Source organism: Accipiter gentilis, chromosome 16 (assembly GCF_929443795.1).
Source record: "Accipiter gentilis chromosome 16, bAccGen1.1, whole genome shotgun sequence".
NCBI lineage: Eukaryota > Metazoa > Chordata > Aves > Accipitriformes > Accipitridae > Astur > Astur gentilis.
In genome coordinates this window covers 1,674,509-1,696,764 of record NC_064895.1, presented here as the reverse complement: position 1 = coordinate 1,696,764, position 22,256 = coordinate 1,674,509, and the positions used below count along the sequence as shown (strand labels likewise).

Genomic DNA, 22,256 nt, shown 5'->3' with positions numbered 1-22,256 from the left:
TTCTGAATGTTTTAAAAGCTATAAGGAGTATCTTACACTTTGCCAACCAGTATACCCCTCACTCCCTGTGTTGTGCCTAAATGTTAAACCACATGGCTATTAATACTAGTAAAACTAATCCTGGTATCTTACCATAAACTCTTCACAAGAGAAGTTGCCCTATCCTGCTTGCAGCTCTGGGCCCTTCCTTTCAGAGGTGAGTGAAGCGCTCTGTGAGCCCGTCTGAGGAATCTTGCCCCTCGGGGATGAGGGGGAGGTGGTTCATCTACCGGATTTGAGTAGCAACCGCCTCCGCAGCGTTCAGGCTGGCCTCGGCGCCTCCCTCAGACGGGGCCTTCCCGGGGAAAGAGACCGGACTCTCCCCAGAAGCGCATGCTTTAGGCCCTATTAAAGACTGTCTTGAGGATTTTTTTTTTTCCAGTCAGAACAACTCGTCTCTGTTGGTGAAAAAAAACACCCCCGAGGGTTCGGAAACCCGTCATGAGCCGCCTTCGCGCCTCATCCCCCCTCAGGGAGCGCTGAGGCGACGGCGGGTGCGCGCGCGCGCCGCCGTGCCTGAGAGGCGAGCCCGCCACTGCGCCTGCTCCCAGCTAACGGTCCGCGGCGGGCGGGGGGGGGGCGTGGCCGGCCGAACACCACCACCCCATGCCCGGTTCTGCGCATGCGCCCCTCGGCGCCCGGGAAGGAAGGGAGGGAGGTGCTGGTTCGCGGTGCCGCCCCGCTTGTCGGCTGCGGTGGCCGCCTCAGCTGCGGCCGCCGGGAGGGAGGCGGAGGGAGGGAGGAGGCGGAAGATGGCGGCGGCCGCGGCGGCGGCGCTGCGGGCCTGGTTCTGGAATGAGCGCTTTTGGCTACCGCACAACGTGACGTGGGCGGACCTGGCCGGGGAGCCGGGCCCGCCGGGCAGTGGGTTGCAGTACCCGCGGGCGGGCCACGTCCTCTCCGCCTTCCCGCTGGCGCTCGGCATCTTCGCCGTGCGGCTGCTCTTCGAGAGGTGAGCGTGAGGACCGCCCCTGCCGTGGGGCTTCCCCCCCACCCCCCCCGGGGGCGGCTGAGGGGGCCCCCTCAGGCGGCTGAGGCGATCACGACGCCTCCCGTTCCCGCCTCGGGGGCGAGCGCGCGGCGAGGCCGCCGGTGTCTCTTAGCAACGGGCCGTGGAGCGCCCCGGGAGGGGGGGGGAAGCGGCAGCGGCGGGCGGCCCAGGGGCCGGACCGGACCGGAGGGGAGGTGAGGAGGCTCGGGCCGCCCCCCCCCCCCCCCCCCCCCCGTTCGCCCCTCAGGCGGCGCGGAGGCCTTCTGTGGAGGCCGTGGCGGGCTCTCCGCCCGCGGTGTCTCCCGAGGCTCTATTTGCGTGGAAAGGGAATTTTGTGTAACCCTGGAAAACCTGTCCCGGGAAACCTCTCTGTGTCTGTCACGACATACAGAAACCCGTAGGGCTTCTCTCTCCCTTGGCTTTGGATCCCGAGAGGCTCCTCCAGTGCTAGCGGTACCTTATGCTGAGGTAGTGCAAGCAGAAAGTCTGGGGAATTCACTTTTTATTTCTCCGCCTGTCCAGGAGAACCTCGGCTGGGCGAGTGAAAGACAACTGGCTGCTGCTGCTCTGCAGTTGGTTTGCTTGTGTTGCTGGTCTCTGCCTTTATTGTACTTTCCTCAGAGCTCCTGGGTGAGGAAATAGGGCTTGTTCACATGGCCTAGTATATTATTCAACAATTTGTGGATCCCCTGCGTCCCAGGCATGACAGAAGTGCATGCGGATCACCATATCTGCCCATAAACAGGTGTAATAAAGTATTTCTCATTTACTTGAGTATCCATAAACATATAATAATAACTCTTCCCTGGGGCAGAGGTTTATCCTTGCCATGATGTGTATCTCTTACAGCCACACGCAGGGCAGACTGTGTGGGTGACACAGATACTAATTAGTAAAGCAGCTTATTTAGGGAAACCGTTAGGTGAGGCAGACCGAGACACCTTGTATTCCTGTTCAGGTAGTTCATTAAAGATTGATTTAATCTTAAATATCTACATTGAAAGAGCAGAAGTCTTTCTAAGCATGAAAAGCGCTGTAGGACTAAAGCGGGTAGGAATCAGGTTGGTTTTGTTTTGTGGGTTTTCTGCAAGAAGTGTGAATTCTCTTGAGCTTTTAGAAATTAAACAAGAGGAGGGGACTGGGGTGAAGTAAAGAAAGATAGGTGAATTGTGGAGAAAAATGAAGCAGGTCAGTAGGGTAGGAGAGAAATTTGAGAAGCGCTCTTTTTTCTCTAATCTTATCTTTCTGCCCTCGGGGGGAAGCTTCAGAAAACTACTGGCAGGTCAAACCAGTGCAGAGGACCCAGGAACACATGTGGCAGTGCCAAAAATCTCATCTGAGCTTGGTGTGCTACTGCTAGTCTTGGCCAAATGTTCATACTTGCCAGCAGACAAGGAAAGGAAGTTGTGGGATGGAATGATCCCCTTGAAAGAGATATTGTGGGAAGGTCTCCTTGCTTTCCAAGCCTTGTTTAGTCCAGGTGTCTTACTCTGGGGAAGAATTGCAAAGGATTCTCTGTGCTCTGGAGTATGAGATATTAGGAGAGATACAGTGCATCCTACTGCACCTAGCAATGTAGTCCTCCCGGTAGCAATTGCTTTTTCCTGATAATGTCTACCCGGTCTGTGAAATTTCTTTTGCAGTGTTAATTTAGGGAGGAGTAAAATGACAAATTAGGTTGTCCGCCTACACAATAAAACCTAGAGACCATGGCCTAGTTCCTGAGAGGGTTGTTTCTTTTTTTCAGCTGTGTCTTTGCTATAGTGTGTCTTAATGGTGGTATCCTGAAGTAAGAGCAGATTGTGAAAGCAACATCCAGGGCAGTTAGTATGTTTATTTTAAAAGACCCTATTTTTTAAGAAATGCTTTTCTTTTTCCTCCTGCCACTTTGAACACGTCACAAAAGTTCAGATTTGTCTTAATAAAATCCCATTGTGCATATACCCTGATTCAGGCTTTGGGGATGATTGTGTCAAATGTCTTCCTTGACACGCATTTGGCAGTTGGACTTGATGACTCAGAACTTGAATTATATACTTGTGCAGCTCTTTTGTTTTAGCTTTGTTTCTTTTCTTTTCTTTTTCCTTTTGCTGTAGATTTTCAGTGTGAGGAAGTGCTTTTGTGACACTGACACTTGTAATGCTGACACATATTTCTGTTAGTGAATGCTCCTTTGCATCATGATATTGGTAAAATATTCATTAGGCTGACTGACTGTGGGAAGTATATGACCATAGAGATCAGGCAGGACTCATAGAGGAAGGTAAAGTCCTGACTCCATGGTAGGGGGGTGGATTTTTGTGCAGACAAGATAAAGAAGGACTTCTGACCACTAGTTTGTTGTTTGTTTGTTTTCTTGATTATACTTGCTGTTATTTCTCCTTACACATCTTGTCCCACTGCAGGCACAAAAAAAATTCCCAGTTGTCTGCAAAAACCTGGAGCCTGATATTCATATGATGTGTTTATAATTACACTGGAATGCCCTTCAGTAACAGGTATATTTGTTACTCTGCAGGTCTGAGGAAGGATCTACAGCTTGTGCTCAAGCTGGGGGGGTGGGGAAGAAAAAAAAGTGATGTTACTTCATCAGGTCTGTCTGAAAAATTAGGGACAGTTGTAGAATGAGGTGGTTTAATCTTAACACTGTGAAACTGAGAGATTATGGAAAGACGAACTCTTACTTTGAGTGCATACTTTTTAAATCTCACTATTTCTTAGATTGTTCTTCCTTTTCAGAGCTGTAATAGGAAGTCACCAGACAAACCTGAATGTTCCATAAAGAAGGATTCTGCCTTTGGGTTTGTGAAGTACAACATGCCTGAGAATTACTTGTTAAAACATATGAGTCCATGTACTTGAAAATTGGTGTTGGTTTCAAAATCAGTCTGTCTATCTTAATAACTAGTGTGAAAAAGGTAGCTTGGTAGGTATGACTTAAGCCAATGAGCAGATACCTGTTCAGAAAAGTGTAATATAAGTATTTAAGTGATGATAATTCCTTGCTGGGAAGGCGTGGCAGTAAGTTGACCTTGGGAATAGTTGCTGCAGTTAGGATTTCTGTGGCATCATAAAATAATTTAGATTGAAAGGGACCTTGTCCAATCCACTCCTCAAAGCAAGGCCAATGTTTTAGTCACGTCAGGTTGCTCATGGCCTTGTGCTGTTCGGTTTTGAATATCCCCAAGAATGGAAATCCTGCTGTGTGGGCAGCCTTTTTTTTGGTGCTTGACTGTTATTGCTATGCAGATTTTTTTCTCTGGGGGATATAGTGCAAAACTTGCACATCTGAAAACCTATTCTGGGGCCAAAAATAAAATGCCATAGAGGTTTTAAGTGTGAGTTTTCCTTAATGGATACCTAAAGGAAATAGCATGTCATCTTCATATTTTTCTGACTGACAACAGGATTGATCACTTTATATTCCACTGGCAAGGTAGTAACTGGTCAAAGCAATTGGACCGTGACTGTTCAGTGGACTCATGAGTGTGAGCCAGTTGTGCCCAGCCCAGGTAAAAACACCTTGCATGGCTAGTCAGGAAGCCCTGTGGAAGGGCAGTTGTCACTTGCAGTTCCATTGCACAAAACCATTACTTGCAGAGTTAGAGAAGCTACATTATAGTATTGGGTTAGACTTCCTTAAAAGTGATGAAATCCATTGCTGCCATCCTTTTTCCTTCCTGTTGCTGTGACTGGGGCTACCTCCATTGTTGTGACTTGTCTGTTTGTGTTGGTGTCTGTCTGCTTCTGTGCACCTAGAAATATTTGTGGGCTTTTTTTTTTTGTTTGCTCTTTGGTCACCCGCATGCTTGACTGAGTAACTGGAGTCCTGTGCTCTACCTGTAGCCTGTGGTTTACTCTTGATTTTTATTTTTTCCCTAATTTCTGGAAATGTGTATTTTTTTCCCTAAGCCTGCTAGTGAGGGAAGCCTATTGTTGAGGAATAGTTTCATGCAAAGATTATTATTTCCCCACTCCCCCCACCCCCCCCCAATCTTTAGGTCCCCAAATGAATTATTTCTGCATTTTTTTTTCTGAGGAGATGCCATTTCTTCTTTCCTTGATGCTTCAGGTTTTGAATTCTAGAATAATGCCAAAACTTTGTATGGATCACTGTGAGCTTTCCTAACCATTCCTTCTTTTCTTTACTTGCTCTTGAAACAAAAGAAGACTGTCCTAAATAATAAATTAATTGAATGTGCAGATTTTTAGATTTTTCATGTTTCCTGTCTTATGTGAGGAAACTGACACAAACTGAGTATCTTCAGGCCAGGATATTTTTTAATAGACCTATAAGCACTGTGTCCCAGAAAATGAAATAAAAATATTTGGCATCCTGTAATTGCACATGTGTACTTCTTTGCTGCTGTTGTGGTATATCCTGTAGGAAAGAAGAGTATAAAGATGTATGCTTTTATGGGGGTCTAGCCAAATGTTTCATAACATCACAACGTGATTTGAGGCTGGTGGTCTAGATTATAGAGGAAGCAGTAAGCCTTTTGAGCCAAGCTGAAAGGAAATAACTCCTTTTTTTTCTTTTTTTTTTTTCTTTTTAAAGCTATGACTGTTGAAATGAACAGGACATATGAAGAAATGGGGCAGGACAGTGAGACCTGGGGCCACAGTGTATTACTTGTTCTGTATTTTCTGAGAGCAGGGGAGTTCCTTTAGGATTAGTCATGAGCTGATCTGTAATTTCTCAAGGGGAAAACCCCACAACCTGTGTCTGTTCTTAAATGCAGTCATAGCTGTTTGTTACCGAAGTACTAACAATGTACTCCCAAGAATGATTGCTGTTGGAACGCTTAAAGTCATGATTCTCCTGAATTTTAATCTTCCCTTTTAAACACAAGGAGAAATGGTAACAAATGTAGTGGTTGGAAAAAGCAGCATTTCATGCTTGATGGCACTCTGACTTTGCTAAATGGAACACGTGTGTAATTTGTTGTCTTCAATTCAGTAGTCTCTGAAACAATCTCTCTTTCAAAGCAGAATAGACTTAATGATGTAAATGTTGTGTCCTTTTCAAAATTGGTTTTGAGAAACAGGTTCTTTGCACACTCTCTCTTTCTCTAAATAATTGATTAAAAAAATAATAAAAATTGCTCCTTGAAACCCCCCTTTCTTGCCCACCACCAGGAGAGAAAACAACTCGCATGTTCAGGTAGCACATGCGTTTTCCTTAGAATCCTGTGCCCATTTTGACACACAGGTACAGCAAAACCTAATATTTTTTGAATGTGTATATATGCATTTTAGTTGCAAAACAAGTTTTATTTTCAGAGTGTCTGTACTATAAAATTCACAAAGTGTTAGGTCAGCTTTTGGAATACATGGTATATACAGGGCTGAGTGAAATACTGAGATCTTGGGTGTTTCAGACTGAATGACGTCTTACAGCTGCATCACTCTCCCGAAGGAAACAAGCCACTTTATTTTTCCTGAAGACACAAAAAAACCCAAAACTGTGTGTCTTTTAGGAACTGCAACTTCCCTTTTTTCTGAGCTATGCGACACCAAGGCACGTTCTGGAAATAAGGCATTTTGTAGGGCTACAAAGGCTCTAGCATTTATGTTCGCAGAGGACTCCTATCAGTGATCTATTATTTTATTTCTGGGTAATGAGAATCACCCTGGGGGAACACATTCTGATTGTTACAAGCCAAGGACATTGATTCAATTTTTCATTTTAGATGTGTGTATGGTCTGCAATTACCATTTGGACTAATAAAAGATATTCCTTCAACTGTGAAGTTTCTTTAAGCAAAGTGAGTGGGGATCTTCAGAAGCTTTTTGGATAGGTTTTGCAGTTTGTGACAAGTCAGGGTCCTTGGATGTAGGTGGAGGAGCGAAATAGATACCTTGTTTTTAATCTAGCTCTTTCTTCCAAACTCTTTCAGGTTTGTTGCCAAGCCATGTGCCATAAACCTTGGCATTCAAGACAGTGGACCTCACAGAGCCCAGCCCAATGCAATTTTAGAAAAAGTGTTTACATCCATCACTAAGGTGAGTCATGCTTCAAATTCTGCTAGAAATGGAGGCTTCTAAGTAAGAGTATAGGAGGACTTTTTGCTTCTGCTTTTCTAGTTTGAGAAATGCATTTTGCACTGTGCATGCACAATGAGTGTGCTCTTTCTTATTTTACTTTGTCTCTGGCATGTCCTTCTTGCAGCAAAGTAAATTCTCTTTATGGCTGACCTGTACTTTTGTGCACAGAAGAATGTTTTTTTGAATAAAAAAAAGTCTTTCTAAAAAGGTATGAGGCTTCTTCCTTTAGTTTCCTGCCTTTGTCCAAATTGTAACTCCTGTAACAGGTGGTAACTGTTGGCTTAACAAGAAATTTCCCAGTATCTTTCTATTGGAAAAGTGCTACTGTTTTCCTTGAGATCTGCTCTTTGCTGGTTTTATTGGCCAGTTGGGTCAATGCCTTCCTCTTATTTTTGCCATCTGCTGTGGAATTGGACAACAGCTGTCAACAGAGGAAGTCAATTATTTAAGGAAAGCATTCAGTCAATGGAAGTGTGCCCTGGTAAAGGGTAGGACATTTAATGTTGACACTAGGTGTTTCTTTTGATTGTTTCATGGCCTTTCTTTCACTTAAGCTGACAGTGCTTCTTCACTTCAGAATTACAGAATTCCACACTGTCTGTACTCTGTTGAATGTTGACAGTGAAATCCACACAGACAGCATGATAGATTTTCATTAAAGATAATGAAATGGAAGGTTTTATGTTCTGATTTGGTGATGCTGAACTTCATTCTGAGTGGAGCAGATAAAGTGCTCAGTGAATGGAAGAGAAATTCTATAAAAACCTTACTAAAACTTGCCTCATGGGAACATTGAAGTTTTGAGGTATTTGGAATGACGTGTGAACTGAAAAGTCCCTATGATTTGATGCTGTTTCTGGGGAGGACTTTTATGTGGGGAATGTCCTTGAAATTAACGTTTAGGAAACCTATGAGGTCACATGCTGTGCAAAATTTATCTAGCTTATGAAAACAGAGCTGCATTTAACTGTGCCAGTATGCTTATGTCTGCTGTTGGATTTGGAGAATCAGAATGTAGGGTGTCACTGATGCAGGGGAAAGATTTCATTGCTGTTCTGAAATTGGAGCTGTGTAAATTCTCCTTTGAGGCAGGTACACTTCCAATGCAGAAGTGTCAGGTAGCCGGAACCATTAAAGCCTAGTAAAGTGCAGAGAGATCTGTTTGTGATGGAATTACAGGAAAGTCATGATCTCAATACTGAAAGTCAATGACAGAATATTCTGCTTTTCAGTTGAAAAGTCTGGTGACTTTTTATTAAATCAGCATTCTGCTTATTTTTTGGGGGTTTGTATGTAACTCAAGTAGTAAAATGTGTTTATCATCTTTCAGTTGTAAGAGCTCCCTGGCAGAGCTTGTTAAAAGGACACTGGTCTGAAACTAACGTGGCTTATCTCACCACTGGGCCATTTTAGAGGTAGTTATCAGGTTTTGTTCACTTTGTCTCTTATAAATCCATTTATGTCATTATTCCAACAAATAAACTGCCAGTAGTTTCCAGTCAGAGAACAGTGATATATTCTTTGTCATGCAATTATTATTTCAGTTTTCAAATTTAATTTTATTTCTAAACTTTGATAATGGAAATAATGCCATCTGTACAATGCCTTTTTGGAATATAGAAATATCTAGTGTGTTAAACCAGCTCTTTAAAGTTTCCTGAAACTTGCAGTGAGTAGCAACCCTTAAATTCAGCTTTGATCTTCCTGAGTTCTGGACTGTTTGAATCGATGTGCAAGTTTTAACAGGTAGGACAAGACAGCATTAAAAGCTCCTCCCCCCAAATTAAGAAACAGAACAATTGCATTCTTTGTCATAATGTGCTGTCAAATGATGAAACAGATGAGGAACTGTTAAACCAAAAGCATTCTGAATAATTAAGTAATTAGTGGCTTATGAAGGTTAAACTTGAATGAACATTTGTGGCAATGGGTTCCTGCTTCTAGTCTATACTTAGTGCCTTCCTAGTGTGTGGGTTTTGTTATCTGTGCATCATTTCTGTCATAGTACAGAGGGGATCTCAGACCAAAAGTAGTTTGAGAAGTAGGAGAAATGACACTTGTTTCATTTTCCTTCAGTCTCCAGATGGAAAAAGGTTAGAAGGCTTGTCAAAGCAGCTAGACTGGGATGTTCGAAAGATCCAGCGCTGGTTTCGTCATCGGAGGAACCAGGACAAACCCACCACCCTCACTAAATTTTGTGAGAGCATGTATGTTTGTGCAGAGGCCAAGATGTGGCTTCATCTTAAAGCTCCAGCTGTATGTTCTCTCTTCTAACTGAAACTGTGGTCAGCTGCTAATTTAAACTAGTTGGGGTTGGCTGGTGGAAGATAAATTCTTATATAAGCACATGACAAGTTAGGAGGGCTTTTTAGAACTCAGTATTCTAAAATATTTTGTATATGTGCATGACAGACCAGGACATGCGTACAGGACTATTCCTGTCAATGATGAGCAGCTTTAGATAGTGGACCAAGTCCTTAATGCAAACATAGCACTTCAGTGTGCATGTATGTGCATGTATGCATATGCACAACTTCAGTAATTATACTGAAGACAAGTCTGCTGCCTGCACAGTTATGTTGTAGACCAGCATTTGTTCCCAGACAGGATGACCTTATGGCTTACACGACGATGTATATACTTTTATACAGACACTTCTTGGATTCCTGTTCTTTTCATTTCAGTTCATTCTTTTGTTCTTTGTTTCTTTCTGAATGCTTGCAGTTACCTCTGTTAGTGTAGTAGCATCTGGATATTTTTTCCTGACTTGTTATTTCTTCTGTGCTGGTTTCTTTCCTTTCCAGTAACTTTCTTCATATTAATTCTTCCCCCCAGTATGGTTTTGTCTACTTAAAGCCACAAGGTAAGAGGGACAAATACGTATATTAGGATACCTTCTGGATAACAATGACTTATCTTGTTATCTTGTTATTGTATATTAAAGCATATGAATGATGCATGTTCACCCTGAACTTTATTTCAAACTTGGCTGTTTATGCAAATTTGTGTGTGGTGTGAAAACTCTTAAATAGGTTTATCCTTACATGAAATGTTTACAAATGAAGGATTACCATTTGGGGGTGAAAGCTTTTCAGGTGTCAGAATTGTTTTTTTTCACAATTATTCCAGTTTTTGTTACTGATGTTAGCCAGAAGCTATTTCTATTTCATAAGTTTAATTTTTGCTTCTTTTTCCAGGTGGAGATTTACATTTTATTTAAGTATATTTTTTTATGGAATCAGGTTTCTCTGGACGGTGAGTTGGTCTGTCATCCCTCTCCCTCTTGTTCTGTGTGGCATGCAGCTGGGTTATGGCTGTCCTGCTGAAATTTAGGGAGTTTGACTACCTGTGTCACTTCTTCAGTGCTTACACCTAGCTTAAAACAAGGAGGCTTTAGTGGTGATAGTCATCTTTATGTTCCCTTATTTGAGATCCTGGGGTTTCTCTTTAAGGACCTTCTTTACACTATAGGAAAGCTTGTATACAGATCTGTCATTATGGAAATATTAGAATCTTATGTTACCCCAGAACGGGACAGAACTGGGTTGGTGTTTTGGGGTTTTTTTTGCTGTGGAGAGCTGCTTATTTTTTTATCCCTCTTGAAGGGATACAGATTCATCTCTTTGGGTCTTTATTATTATTAGAGCTGTATGATTATTCTTTGAATTTCCATTGCAGTATAACTTGCGTTTGACTGGAGAAAGATTCTTTTAAATCACTAGGATGTTTTACAATAAATTTAGCTTGAATGGTAGAATCAAGATAAAATTTCAGTGAAACAGTACTGTAGTGGTCAACTGCCTTAGATGATAGGGAAGAAAAAACCCAGTAGAATAATGACTTATCTTTTTCCCTTTAGGCACCCTGGTTTTGGGACACACGACAGTGCTGGTACAACTACCCTTTTCAGGTAGGAGATAAACTTACTAGCTTCCAACTTTTTGCACAATTTCAGTTTTTATTTTTTGTTGGTGATAGAAGATTGAAACTCAGTAGACTTGAGTGCTTCTCATTATTCTGTGGGTGGATGCTGCACAGGTTGCAACCTGGTAAGCTTTCTCATGAGTGAATGGTCATCCCTTTTGGAAGGCACAAAGATGACATTTACTCTGTGTCTTCAGATCCTGGTTAGATTCGTGAACAGCAGTGTTTCCTCAGAGAGAACTGACTCAGTTCGTATTCATTTTATGTTTATTTGCTGCTGAGATTATTAGAAGTGAAAAAAAACCCATAAAATTATACTGATAATTTATTTACAGTGTTATTTTCATTATGCAGCAAGTATGATTGTATAGAGGCCAACCAGTCTCTTTCAGTGCCTGGTTTTCCTAATCTAAGAGGCTGCAGTATGAGTTTAAATATTGACAAGGGGATCTTACTCCTTTTGAATAAAGCTCAAACACACAAGTATGTTTGTGTGACTAAGCTGAGAGTAAGACGTCTGTTGCTTAAGCTTGTTTTTACTAAACCTTAATTCTGGATCTTTTAACGTATGCCTCAGCATTCTGGAGGAGCAGACTGGGATGAGAAGGAAGGAAGGAAAATTTTTCATGTAAATTTTGAAGTACTTTGTCTTCTAACTGTGCTATCTTTGTTTGTTTTCCAGCCTCTAACATCCAGGCTTTATTATTACTATATCTTGGAGCTGGCCTTCTATTGGTCTCTCATGTTTTCTCAGTTTACAGACATTAAACGGAAGGTGAGATTAACCAGAATTGCACTAACCACTTTGCTGAATAGATAGGACTAACAAAAAGTGAGTGTGCTTGGCCAGTAAAGCTAAAGCATAGTAATAACTGTATTTTCTTCCTCATTCCCATCTTTGTGTAGCCTACCTCCTTCTGTAATCGCTACCCAGTCCTGGGGAAAAGGGAGGAGCAAGCCTGATATGCAACCTGGTTTATCCTTGAGAGTCCCTTTCACCTTCCAGGGGAAAGAACAGAATCACTCAATACCTCCCAATAGAAAGTTATCAAGTCATTGTGTAAAAATAGATTTAATTAGAAGGCTTGCAAGAAAACATGAAAATGAGATGCTCAAAGCAGTACCTTGCTGAGCCGGGTGAGAAAATGGCAAACACTAAAGTAATAATAAATGTTTTTCTGAAAGTAATTTTTCATCTGTGTGTGTAGCAGAATGATGACTGGTCGCGATTGCCGGAATCTAATTCCGTTGCACTGTGTTCTAGAACTTGGCTTATTGTTGCTGTTGGAAAACAGTTCATAGTAAATCATGGTTTATTGCTTCTGTTACACAAACTGTGAAGTAGCAAATTATCCCAACTCTTGCATTGACTGTTCAAAAAGAAAAGTTTGCCTGGGATTTTTTTCTGTACTGAAATATTAGCAGGTGAGGCACTACAGAGTATCTTGGAGCTGCAGAAAGGGAGTGATTAATAGCATCTGTGATACTGTTTATAATGTTTAATTTCGTACTCTGACTTTAACAAAGTGAATTACATTCCCCACTGCAAGCATGGTAAGGTACATTGACATGGAAGTGTTGTACCCAGGGAGCTAAACTGGAAAACAGCCTGAATGTATGTGCATTGTAAACATTTTTTTAATAAAGTGGCCTAGTTCTTCCTGTTGGGTTATCTTGTGTTCTGTGCCTGCTATGCTCTGGCAGGCTTTTGCACACTGACAACAGTAACAGCAGTGTACTTAAAATTTGTGCCAAGAGCTGAAAGGACTAGCAATATGGCTGTAAAACCAAAAGGAGGCAAAAATAAGGGCCATATGTTGTCCTGTCAATCTTTTCAGTGGGGTCTGCAGGCATACTTATCTTTACCTTGCATGTGTGTGCCAAAGAGACTGTGCTGTGCCTGTGTATGCAGAGTTCTGACTTCACAGGAGCACAAATGCTGTGAGAGACCTTTCTGGAACCTTTAGTGATAATTGTTGGTGTTGTGTGATAAGCTGTGCTTTACATAGAGTAGAGTCAGAATCTGACCTGAAGTAATCCTATGACCCCAGTTAGTTTTCTGGCTTTGTTCCAAACCTTTGCATTTGTTTGACAGCCAAAGAATCTTCATTCAGTTGTTTTTTTTTCTGTTTCCAGGACTTCCTGATCATGTTCGTCCATCATTTGGCTACAATTGGACTCATTACATTCTCTTATATGAATAATATGGTGCGGGTTGGAACTCTGGTGCTGTGCCTTCATGATGCATCAGATTTCCTTTTAGAGGTGAGTTTCCTTTCAAATCTTTGTGTACCTAATGCTAGTGTGGTCTCAGGAGAGCGAGCTGACTTTCCCATTCTTGATAAAGTGTGTTAAATACGCCATAAAACTTGGGCCACTGATCCTGCCTTGTCAGCTTTTCCTCATAACTGCTGTAGTGCTGAGAATAATCCCTAAATGTTCCAAACTCCTCACAAATGTGATGGCTTGAGGGTTTTTGAAGCTCTATAGCTTGGTAATTACATGAGTGCACAAAGGGAATAACATTCTCATGTTTCTTGTCTCTTCTAGGCTGCAAAGCTAGCCAATTATGCCAAGTACCAACGTCTGTGTGATGCTTTCTTCATGCTTTTTGGTGTCGTATTCATTGTTACACGGTTGGGCATTTATCCTTTCTGGTAAGCACCTTGAGCTGTAAGGTCTTGTTTGTTCTTCCAATCCTTTAAGCAAAGCCTTTGTATTTAGACTTCTTGCAAGCATTCCAGCCTGTCCTTCAAGGCAGCCTGAAGTTGTAGACAACCCAAGTGCTGTTTGGATCAGTATGTTCAACTAGGCATATGAAGAAACCTCTCAACAGTCAGCTGAGGGAGTGTGAAAAGTGACTAGCATCCTAATGCACAGCTGGCCTCTCTCCTGTTAGTGCAAAGTGATGACAGTGCTTATTAGCTGGAGCCAAGTCAGCTGGTATCTGCTCTGAAAGGCTTGAAGGGTTGTTTGCTTCTCTTAAGAAGTTTTGGAAATAGTTACAAATGAGGCATGGTCTCTTGAGGTAAATTTGATTTTTGAGTATCTGGCTTAGTCATCATTGCAGTTTCTGATTCTTACGACACTCATGTCCTATCTTTGTGTCGTGACTGTTCAGAGCCTGAAATAGGTCTTAAGTTTCTTGGGAGGTAAAACCCTGGCTAAATGGCTTATAGCTAATCACCCTATAATGAGATTCCTTCTCACTTCAATAGGTCAGGCTTGGCGAGGTTCTTCTGTTGATGGGCTGTTATCCACTTCTTGTTTCTGTTGAGTGTGGTGAAAATTTGGTTACACTGATTATTACTCAGGTTATTTTGGTTTTACTGCATATATTTATTTCCTAGGCAATGGGCAGCTTGCATTCCCATTCTTTTTGGGTGTCTTGACAGTAGACAGAAACAATAATTATGCTTTGGTATCAGGGTTGCAATTACAGCTCTTGCTTGTTTTCCAGTAAATGCATCCAAGGAGTCTGGATAAGGAAGAGCTTTAATTCTTATGTCTTCATAGGCTCCTTCCAGTGACAGATGAGAGAGTTGTCATTGTTTTTATAGCTGTTGTCTGTCACAAGGTGATGCTTTTGCATCATGCTATTGCTCAGCAGTCCTGTAAATCTTTAATGTATTTTCCACTGGCTGTAATGTAATTCCTCAACTTTGTAGAGAAATCTGGCAAGCTTGCAGCAGTATTGCAGACCCTGTGGTATTTCACTTCAAGTATATTCCCTTCCCTAATTACTAGTATAAAACATCAACAGATCTCTGGGATTGCATTTAATTAACCCATAAACTGGCTCTGAGTTAGATGTTTCTATAGCTCCGTTTTGGGGGACTTGGGTTCTTCTTTGAAAGGCTTGTTTTTCTTTTCTTGTGAAATGTTAAAAGCTATGTGAAATTAATGATGTCTTTAAAGGTCTCTCCATACCTCTCTACTTCATAAAATCTAAAGTGTTTATTAAATTACTTAAGTACTGGCAGTAACTCCCAGCGACAAGAACAGCAAAACAGTAATGAAAGAAAGCACAAAGCTTTGTCCATAAAGCAGTTTCTAGTCCTCCAGCTTGGCAGGAGGAATCTATAAAGATCTGAGGGAAGAGAATAGCGCACAGGGAGGGAGGCCTGCTGGGAACAAAATTCCTTCCTGATCTTTAAATATGGGTGAAGACTGCCCAAGTATGAATGTGTTAACAGTTGTTTTGATGACCAGTGCAGCTTGACATCACTTCCTGTAAAACTTACAAATGCTCATGCTTTTGAGAAGGAAATTGGCAGCAGATCTGTATGTGTAGCCAAATTGCAGAACATTCACATCTTCTCCTGTTTGTTGCTCAGTTCAAATGTTTCTAATTAGCTTTAGTCTGTCTCCTAACTCTGGCGAGAGACTAGCTGCATCGCCACTCTGACAGAGGCAAAGCAACAGATGCTTAAATGAGATACAAACTGTTGTGCATCTGGCCAGTCATTTTAATTTAGAGCTGGAAGCCATGTTACCAGCACAGCCGATCTGTAATGTGTTCTGGATCTCTTTTAGGATTTTGAATACAACCCTGTTTGAAAGCTGGGAGTTGATTGGTCCTTATCCTTCATGGTGGCTATTCAACGGGCTTTTGATAACCTTGCAGATGTTGCATATCATCTGGTCTTATCTCATCATTCGCACTGCCTACAAGGCCCTCATGCGGGGAAAGGTAAGATTCTGGTGACAGTTTTGGGTCCTCTTTCCTACAAGCCCTGTTAAGCAATCATGAGAAACTGGGCTCTTCAGTTAGGGCTGGTACTAGTTCTCAAGGGGCTTGCATCAGGAGTGCTTTGTAGAATGGTAGTTTTTTCACCTTGGTTGCTCTGCAGACTTGAGTTGCCAGGTGTATGCAAAGGCAGGGATGCTTTCTTCTCTGTTCTGGTCATGCAGGGAAATAACACCCTTTTCCAGTATGTTCAGATGTTGTAATAATAGTGCTGATGACAGACTTGTTACGTACTTTGGACTTTAAGGTAGTAGTCGGCTCTTTTTTGAACAATTGTACAGGATGTTTTCCAACTTTCCAACTTCAGCTGGTTCTTGGGATGTGATGAGGGTTATGCATCTTCCACTTGTTAGCACTAACACAGGTTTCTCGCTGTCAGTGCAGGCCAGACATTGAGCCTGCAGCATGCAGAGGAGAAGGGGTTATCAGAAATGTGGTAGAGTTTGCTGGTTGTCGCAGGCTAATGCGGTGCAGTCTAGCCTAGTGTAGGAACTAACTTGACACCCAGCCTACCCATCAAGAGAAGCCATTTCCTTTGCAGCTACCAGAGAGCTACAGTGGATTTCATAGCACAAATGCTTTTTCTTTAACCAGGTATTTGGTATTCTGATCGGAGTTTCTCTTATGACTCTACTTCTTGTGTTTGACTTCTTAGCTGCCCCTACGCTTGGAATGTAACCTTGAAAAATATTTATATCATAGTTGTCTGTGGCAGTGATGGTGTGGGGAAGGCATGTTTCAGAGTATGCACGAGATCTTTTTCATCTGTTTCCCCACAGCTGCTACTGCAGATGTCTTATTTTCTTGGTCTGCAGCTGTTTCTGTAGCCTGGGGTCTACATCTTTTTCCTTTCCTTGGTTCTCTCCTGTCCAGGTGACCTAGCCAGAGAAAGGACTGTAAGCTCTGTCTTCTTCATTCTTTTCTCCTTTTCTCTGTGCCAGATTGGAGCTGGACAGTTTCATCCTTTGCATGTAAGTGTGATCTGTGCTTCTGTTTGTTCACTGAAACACATCTGTGTCTGTTTCAAGGCTAAGACAAAAGCAAAGCTATGGTCTTGAGGCTTTAGATGGCTGGTGCCTTCTCTTAAAGTGTTTCTCTCCCTGGTTGATACAGTGCTGGTTCTGACAGTATGCTGAAATGCAGGTTTTTCCAAAGGTCAAAGCAGTGTCGTGGGGTTTGTTCTTAATCTACTGTCAGCTGGCTGCATGACCTTCACCTTTCTGCTTTTATACGCCCACAGAGACTCTGATATCTGTCTTTAGTGTTCATTAACACTGTGCTGAGTGGAAGAGGACAGGAGAAATGCAATGCTTTTTTGTGAAAAGCAGTAGAACAGTCACTTGTCCCCCACATAATGGGAAGAATTTTGAGGTATTTCTGCTTGCTTCCAGTGACTCTTTGAACTTCCAGACATATTAGGAGAGTGGGGAAGGATATAAAAAGTTCTGGCAACAGACAGAAGCCAGGACATCCAGCAGGCCTGTCAAAACCAATCCTGGAGATCATTAACTTTACCTGGCTTTCTGCCAGATCTTCCCTTGAGTTCAAAAACTTCCTGCCTGGTGCTGTTGGAAAGCCCTAACCCTGACTCAAAGCAAGCAGAGTTGAATGAAATCCTTGGAAAGGTGCTAGCCCCGAAGTGCTTGCACATTAAGTAAATGAGGGCTATTAGTTGCAGAGGCAGAAGTGTGGAGAGCCTGCCTTGGGGTGTGCGAAGCACGGGCCATTCACGCAGTCACTGCTCAGCACTGTTGAGTTTATGCTTCTGGCACCCCGCCACCAACCAAGGTGCTTGTTTGCTGTTAGGGCCGGGCTTTGTGATCTGTTCCCTTCACCTTCTGGTACGGTCGGCTCTGCAGTGCTGGTACAGTGCCCTCCTGTGGCACTCGGAGCAGCTGGCAGCAACGTGTGCCTGGATCTGCTTCCAAAGGTTTAAAATCCCACGTACAAATCAAATTCAGCTGGATTTGCAGTCAGTCTTTTAACTAAAGGCATAGCTCTGTAAAGCAAATCTAGATCTCTGGGCTGAGATGCTCCTTCTGTTCCTAACGGGTGTTTGCTGGGATTAGATAGTTGTCTTTGTTCTACAGCCCTGTCCAAACAGGCTTTTGCTCATAAATGAGTTCTTGCATATGAACTGCAAGCTGTGAAAATGGGAGGCACTTTGTGCAAACAGTAATGTGGTAAATATAGCTGGTTAATTTCTAAAATATCAAAGCTGCTCCCTGTAGGACAAAAAGTTCTCTCTAAATCTGATACATACATGGTTTTTTATTCATCATACCCATGGATGATTATGGTGTGAGAAGTTTTTTGATTCAAAACAAATTTGTTGTTTGGAAGAGCAGCCTTTAAGCAATCTAGAATGCAGCTCTTGGAAGACAAGAACAACCAAAGATCTGTAGTGTCCTCTGATCTGGTGAGAGCAAAAAAAGTATAGTGCTTTCACAGATGTACAGATTTATCTGGAAAATGGAACTCGTACTTCCAAATTGTCATTTTCAGTGTCTGTGTCTTGCATTCTGTATGTGATGCCAGGTTCCTCCTTGTGAGTTTGAAGTGATTCAGAATCAAATGTAGAAGCTAAATGTAGCTGACTGAAGCTGGTTAATCGCATGGGCACAACCTTCCAACTACTGTTTTCTGTGACTTTTTCAACTCCCCTTCTCCCCTTTCCCCTAAAAATTTCATTTGAAATGTTTAGGTATCAAAAGATGACCGCAGTGATGTAGAGAGCAGCTCTGAAGAGGAGGATGTGACTTCCAACAGCACAAAAGGAGTTTTCAGCACTTCAAGTAACGGCTCCAACCGCATTAATGGCCATGTGGCTAGTGGCCAGTGGACAGAAGAGGAGTAAGGCTGTGGGTTGGCCTTGAGCAGACACGAACTTATCTTTAAATATCTAGATGTGTTGAGCTCCACATTCCCAAGTGATCTTTAATCAAGATACCCCTTCCCCAGAAACCTCCAGCAAATCTGAAATGGGCACAATCCAGACCAGTCAGAGGCTTTGCACAACGGAAGGGATAAAGCCAATGACTAGGGCAAAAACAAAGCTGCAGATTTCACTTTAAGCCATTTTGTACTTAAATCTTAGTCCCATCGATATTTGCAGAGGTGTCTTTGTTTTGTGACAAACTGGTTTTTACTAGGATCAACTCAAGGTGGAACAAGTTTGGACTAGGCTGGCTGCCGACCACAGGAGGGTTACGGTGCCACTTCAGTGATGGTTTGCTCCAGAGCAGGTTCAGCATATCCCCTTGATCTACTCCAGAAGCCACTTAAAGAGCATGGAGAACGCATGGTCCCATGGTTCCGTGTCCAAGCTACCCTGATTGTAGCAGAGACTCTTTCTCAGTCCTGCTGTGAGCGCTCTGGACTACAGCCAAGCTTTGAACTGGACTGCGCTACACCAGAACCGTTGTTCTAACTTACCATCAGGGTGCTATATGCTAAGGAGGTTATAGCTTCTATCTCTGCTGTCACGAGGGACCAGGCCAGCGTTTGCTGCCTATTTTGGTGCTGCAAGCCCCTCTGAAGTCTTGATGACAGCCTTCTGAAAAGGGGGAGGGGGGTTGTTTATTGCCCCTAAGACAACTGTCACAATACATGCCTTTTAAATTTTATTTTTTTTTTCCTGTTGCAAGTTGTGGTTTTGAAGATGTTTCTAGACCTACTGGATGCGGTTGGCTAAGCTAGGAGTTGAGGGTGGACCAGTACTGGTGAGCTGTGTTTAACTTTCCACAAAATAAGATGTTTCAGTCCTGCCTGTCTGTACTCTTAAGACAGACGTGAATGTTGCTGCTCTCATTTTGCAACTGTGTGGAAGAGTCACCGGGCTGGAAAGGCAGCCACACCATGGGCTTGGCTTCTTATTTTTTGTTCATTTGTTTTTTTTACTCAATGGTACCTGGGGGCAATGGAAGATCTGTGTGTCAATCATGAGCAGAATTTTGGAAAATTCTTGAGTTGTTACCATTTTATACCATTGTTTACTCTTCTCTCTGATTAAAAGATGCTTCAGAAACTTGCTTGACATGTTTCATCTTGAGAAAATAAAATCAAGGAGACCGTATGCCCCTTTTCTGTGATTCTGAGCAGGGGGACTGCTGCCTGACGCTAGGCTCAGGTGCTGCCCCTGAGCAGCACTTTTTTTAAGATGAAAGGGGAACCGTTTGGCGCTCTTTGGGGCACACACCACCCAGCACCGCACTTCGGGTGTTTTCACAGGGCTTTTATTGGGCTCCATCCCCTCTCCCGGCCTGCGGAGGCCCTGGGAGCCGAGCCGGGAAACGCGGGGCCGGGTCAGCTCTCGGAGCCGGTCACGGCCTTCCGTTCCCGGCGGCGCTGGAGGAGTCGGTAGGCGCGGACGCCGCACAGGTACCCGCCGTAGACCGTCAGCAGCATCATGGAACCGGAGAAGGCCTTGTAGCCGAAGTCGGCCAACTGCTTGCCGGATACCATGGTTGAGCCTGCAACACAAGGCGGCGGTCAGCGGGGCCGGGAGCGATTCCCTCCCCGTTCCCCTCCCGCCCTTCCCCATTCCCGTACCTGCACCGTCGGGCTCCGCTACCACCGGCACGTCGTTCCGCTGCGGTGCGCTTCCGCCTAACGCCCCGTCCTCCCCGTGTCACGTGGGAGCTGGGGGCGGACACCGCCGCGCTGCTTGCTGGGACGTGTAGTCCGCAGAGGCGGGAAGTTCAAGGCGGGAACTGCGGCGCCCCCTCGCGGCGGGGGGGGGGGGGAGGTGGCTCCGTCGCTCTTTCACCTCAGGCGTCGCGTCAGGCGCTCGGCGCCCACCGCAGCCTCCCGGGTCATGGCAGCCCCGGGCTGCCGTCCCCCGCCTCTGCAGGGACCTTCCCCAGGGGCCCGCTTGCCTCAGCACCTCCCTTGATCCTGATTTTTCTCAGCTGGGCCCTTTCCGCCGTGAGGCACACACCACAGGCTGCCCTGAGGGAGGTTGAGGCGGCAGGAGCCCTGAGGGGATTTGTCTTCAGCTGTACACGGGATGGAGCAAAGGCCGTGCAAGTCTCGCTCCGGCACTGAGGCGTTCGGAGGCCTCGGCCCCCTCCCTGAGGGCCCAGCCTGTGCTCACAGCCGGAGATCCTCCTTCAAGAGGATTTTAGGAGGCCATCTCCTCCAAAAGCACTAGGGCAGCTGTTGGCACCGAGCAGTGCTCTCCTCCCAGAGCTCCTTGCTAGCGTTTGAATACTGCTGTCACAGCACTGCTCTGCTCTGAGGGCTCTGTCAAGCACTGAGGCTGCAAGTCACCCCCCCACCTCGTTCTTTTCCCCAGGCCGCTGCACAGCAGCAGCTCCCGCGGCTGCAGAGTCCTGCAGTGCCTGGATGTGCTGAGGCTGCAGAACATAACTCCAAATGGCAAAGGGAAGACTTTTTATAGCTCATGTACTCCAGCACTAGTGCAAGGCGGGGGGGGGGGGGGGGGGTGTCTACAAGCAAGAGACTTGTGCGCTGGTCAGCCCCAGGTGAGACTTGGGACCTTCAGCAAATGCTGGGAGAGCCTGCAGGGGCTCGGGCACTGCCAGCAGCACAGAGTGTCAAAGAAACCCACAGGAGGAGGGATGCACAAAGCACTTCCACAGCAGGGGAGCTAACGGCTAAATCAAGTCCAAAACACAATTCTGGATCCTGCTGCAGCTCCAGGCAGGTGCTGGCAAGAGTTTAGCAAGCCAAGGTGAGAGACTGCAATGTGACGAGGGAGGAGAGCTCAGAGACCCTCTCTCCTATATGCACCTCGTCCAAACACTTGAGCTGGGATTCCTGAAGCACTTCAAGACAAAGGGAACTAGAAGTTGTGCCAGCCCTGCAGGAACACGCTGGACTTCCTTTATCCTCCCCCTCCAACCTCAGTAAAGTTCCTCATTAGAGGAAGCCGATGGTGGCTACTTTCCGTACGATAGCTCAGTCGAATTTAAAGGTCGTAGGGTGCCTAGCGAGAAAGTGTGTCTAATAAAAGGCACAGAAACAACTGCAGCGCCAGCAGATTAAATTCCCCTAGCAAGAGGCTGAGTGGAGGGCTAACAGTCCTGGAAAGGTCACTCACTACGAGGTGCATTTCAAAGAAAGACAGGGACAAGGCAAGTCTGGGAAAAGCAGTTGGAAAAGAGATGAATAAAACAACACAGCATGTCCCAAGAAGCCAAGACATCAAAGAAGGGAAGGCCTGGGGTACATGGGCACAGTGGGGTCCTGGGCCAGCTCCTGCAGGCCCCAGGTAGAAGAGTTAGGATTCCGTGCCCAGTTCAACACTGCAATCTCAGCCCTCTTGGGTCCTACAGCCAAACTTTAACACTGGAACCACTGCTGAGAAAAAGCAAGTGGGACACTGTGTTATGTTGTGACTGAACAGTGACCTGCGGGGGCATTCTTGCTGTTTCTGGGACAGCGCACAAGGGTGCAAAGCCAGGAGGGAACTGACAGTGCCCTGTTCTGCACTCTTAGCAAGTCCAGCAGGCACCAACCCAAAGACAATGATGCACTGGA

General features: G+C 44.4%; 2 protein-coding genes across 6 annotated transcripts; one reads left to right on the top strand and one right to left on the bottom strand.

Moving 5' to 3' along the window:
• Positions 1 to 743: 743 nt before the first annotated feature.
• CERS5 (ceramide synthase 5) lies at positions 744 to 19,886 on the top strand. 5 transcript variants are annotated; one of them, XR_007508297.1, is made up of 11 exons: positions 744 to 991; positions 6,931 to 7,036; positions 9,155 to 9,285; positions 10,276 to 10,333; positions 10,938 to 10,988; positions 11,685 to 11,777; positions 13,139 to 13,267; positions 13,553 to 13,659; positions 15,539 to 15,695; positions 16,626 to 16,723; positions 18,457 to 18,566. XR_007508297.1 is itself a non-coding variant. In XM_049818511.1 (11 exons), exons 1-11 carry the CDS (start codon positions 792 to 794, stop codon positions 18,607 to 18,609), a joined length of 1,215 nt encoding a protein of 404 aa, XP_049674468.1. In that variant the 5' UTR covers positions 745 to 791; the 3' UTR covers positions 18,610 to 19,886. The 5 variants fall into 5 exon arrangements, 4 of the variants coding, with proteins under 4 accessions (XP_049674468.1, XP_049674466.1, XP_049674465.1 ...); XM_049818511.1 differs by having other exon boundaries at positions 745 to 991; positions 16,694 to 16,723; positions 18,457 to 19,886; XM_049818508.1 differs by lacking the exon at positions 16,626 to 16,723 and having other exon boundaries at positions 747 to 991; positions 18,457 to 19,886.
• An 83-nt stretch (positions 19,887 to 19,969) lies between these two features.
• LOC126046297 (cytochrome c oxidase assembly protein COX14 homolog) lies at positions 19,970 to 22,188 on the bottom strand. The gene is made up of 2 exons (XM_049818514.1): positions 20,304 to 22,188; positions 19,970 to 20,224 (listed from the first exon to the last, which is right to left on the bottom strand). Exon 2 carries the CDS (start codon positions 20,214 to 20,216, stop codon positions 20,058 to 20,060), a length of 159 nt encoding a protein of 52 aa, XP_049674471.1. The 5' UTR covers positions 20,217 to 20,224; positions 20,304 to 22,188; the 3' UTR covers positions 19,970 to 20,057.
• Between the last annotated feature and the right edge of the window lie 68 nt (positions 22,189 to 22,256).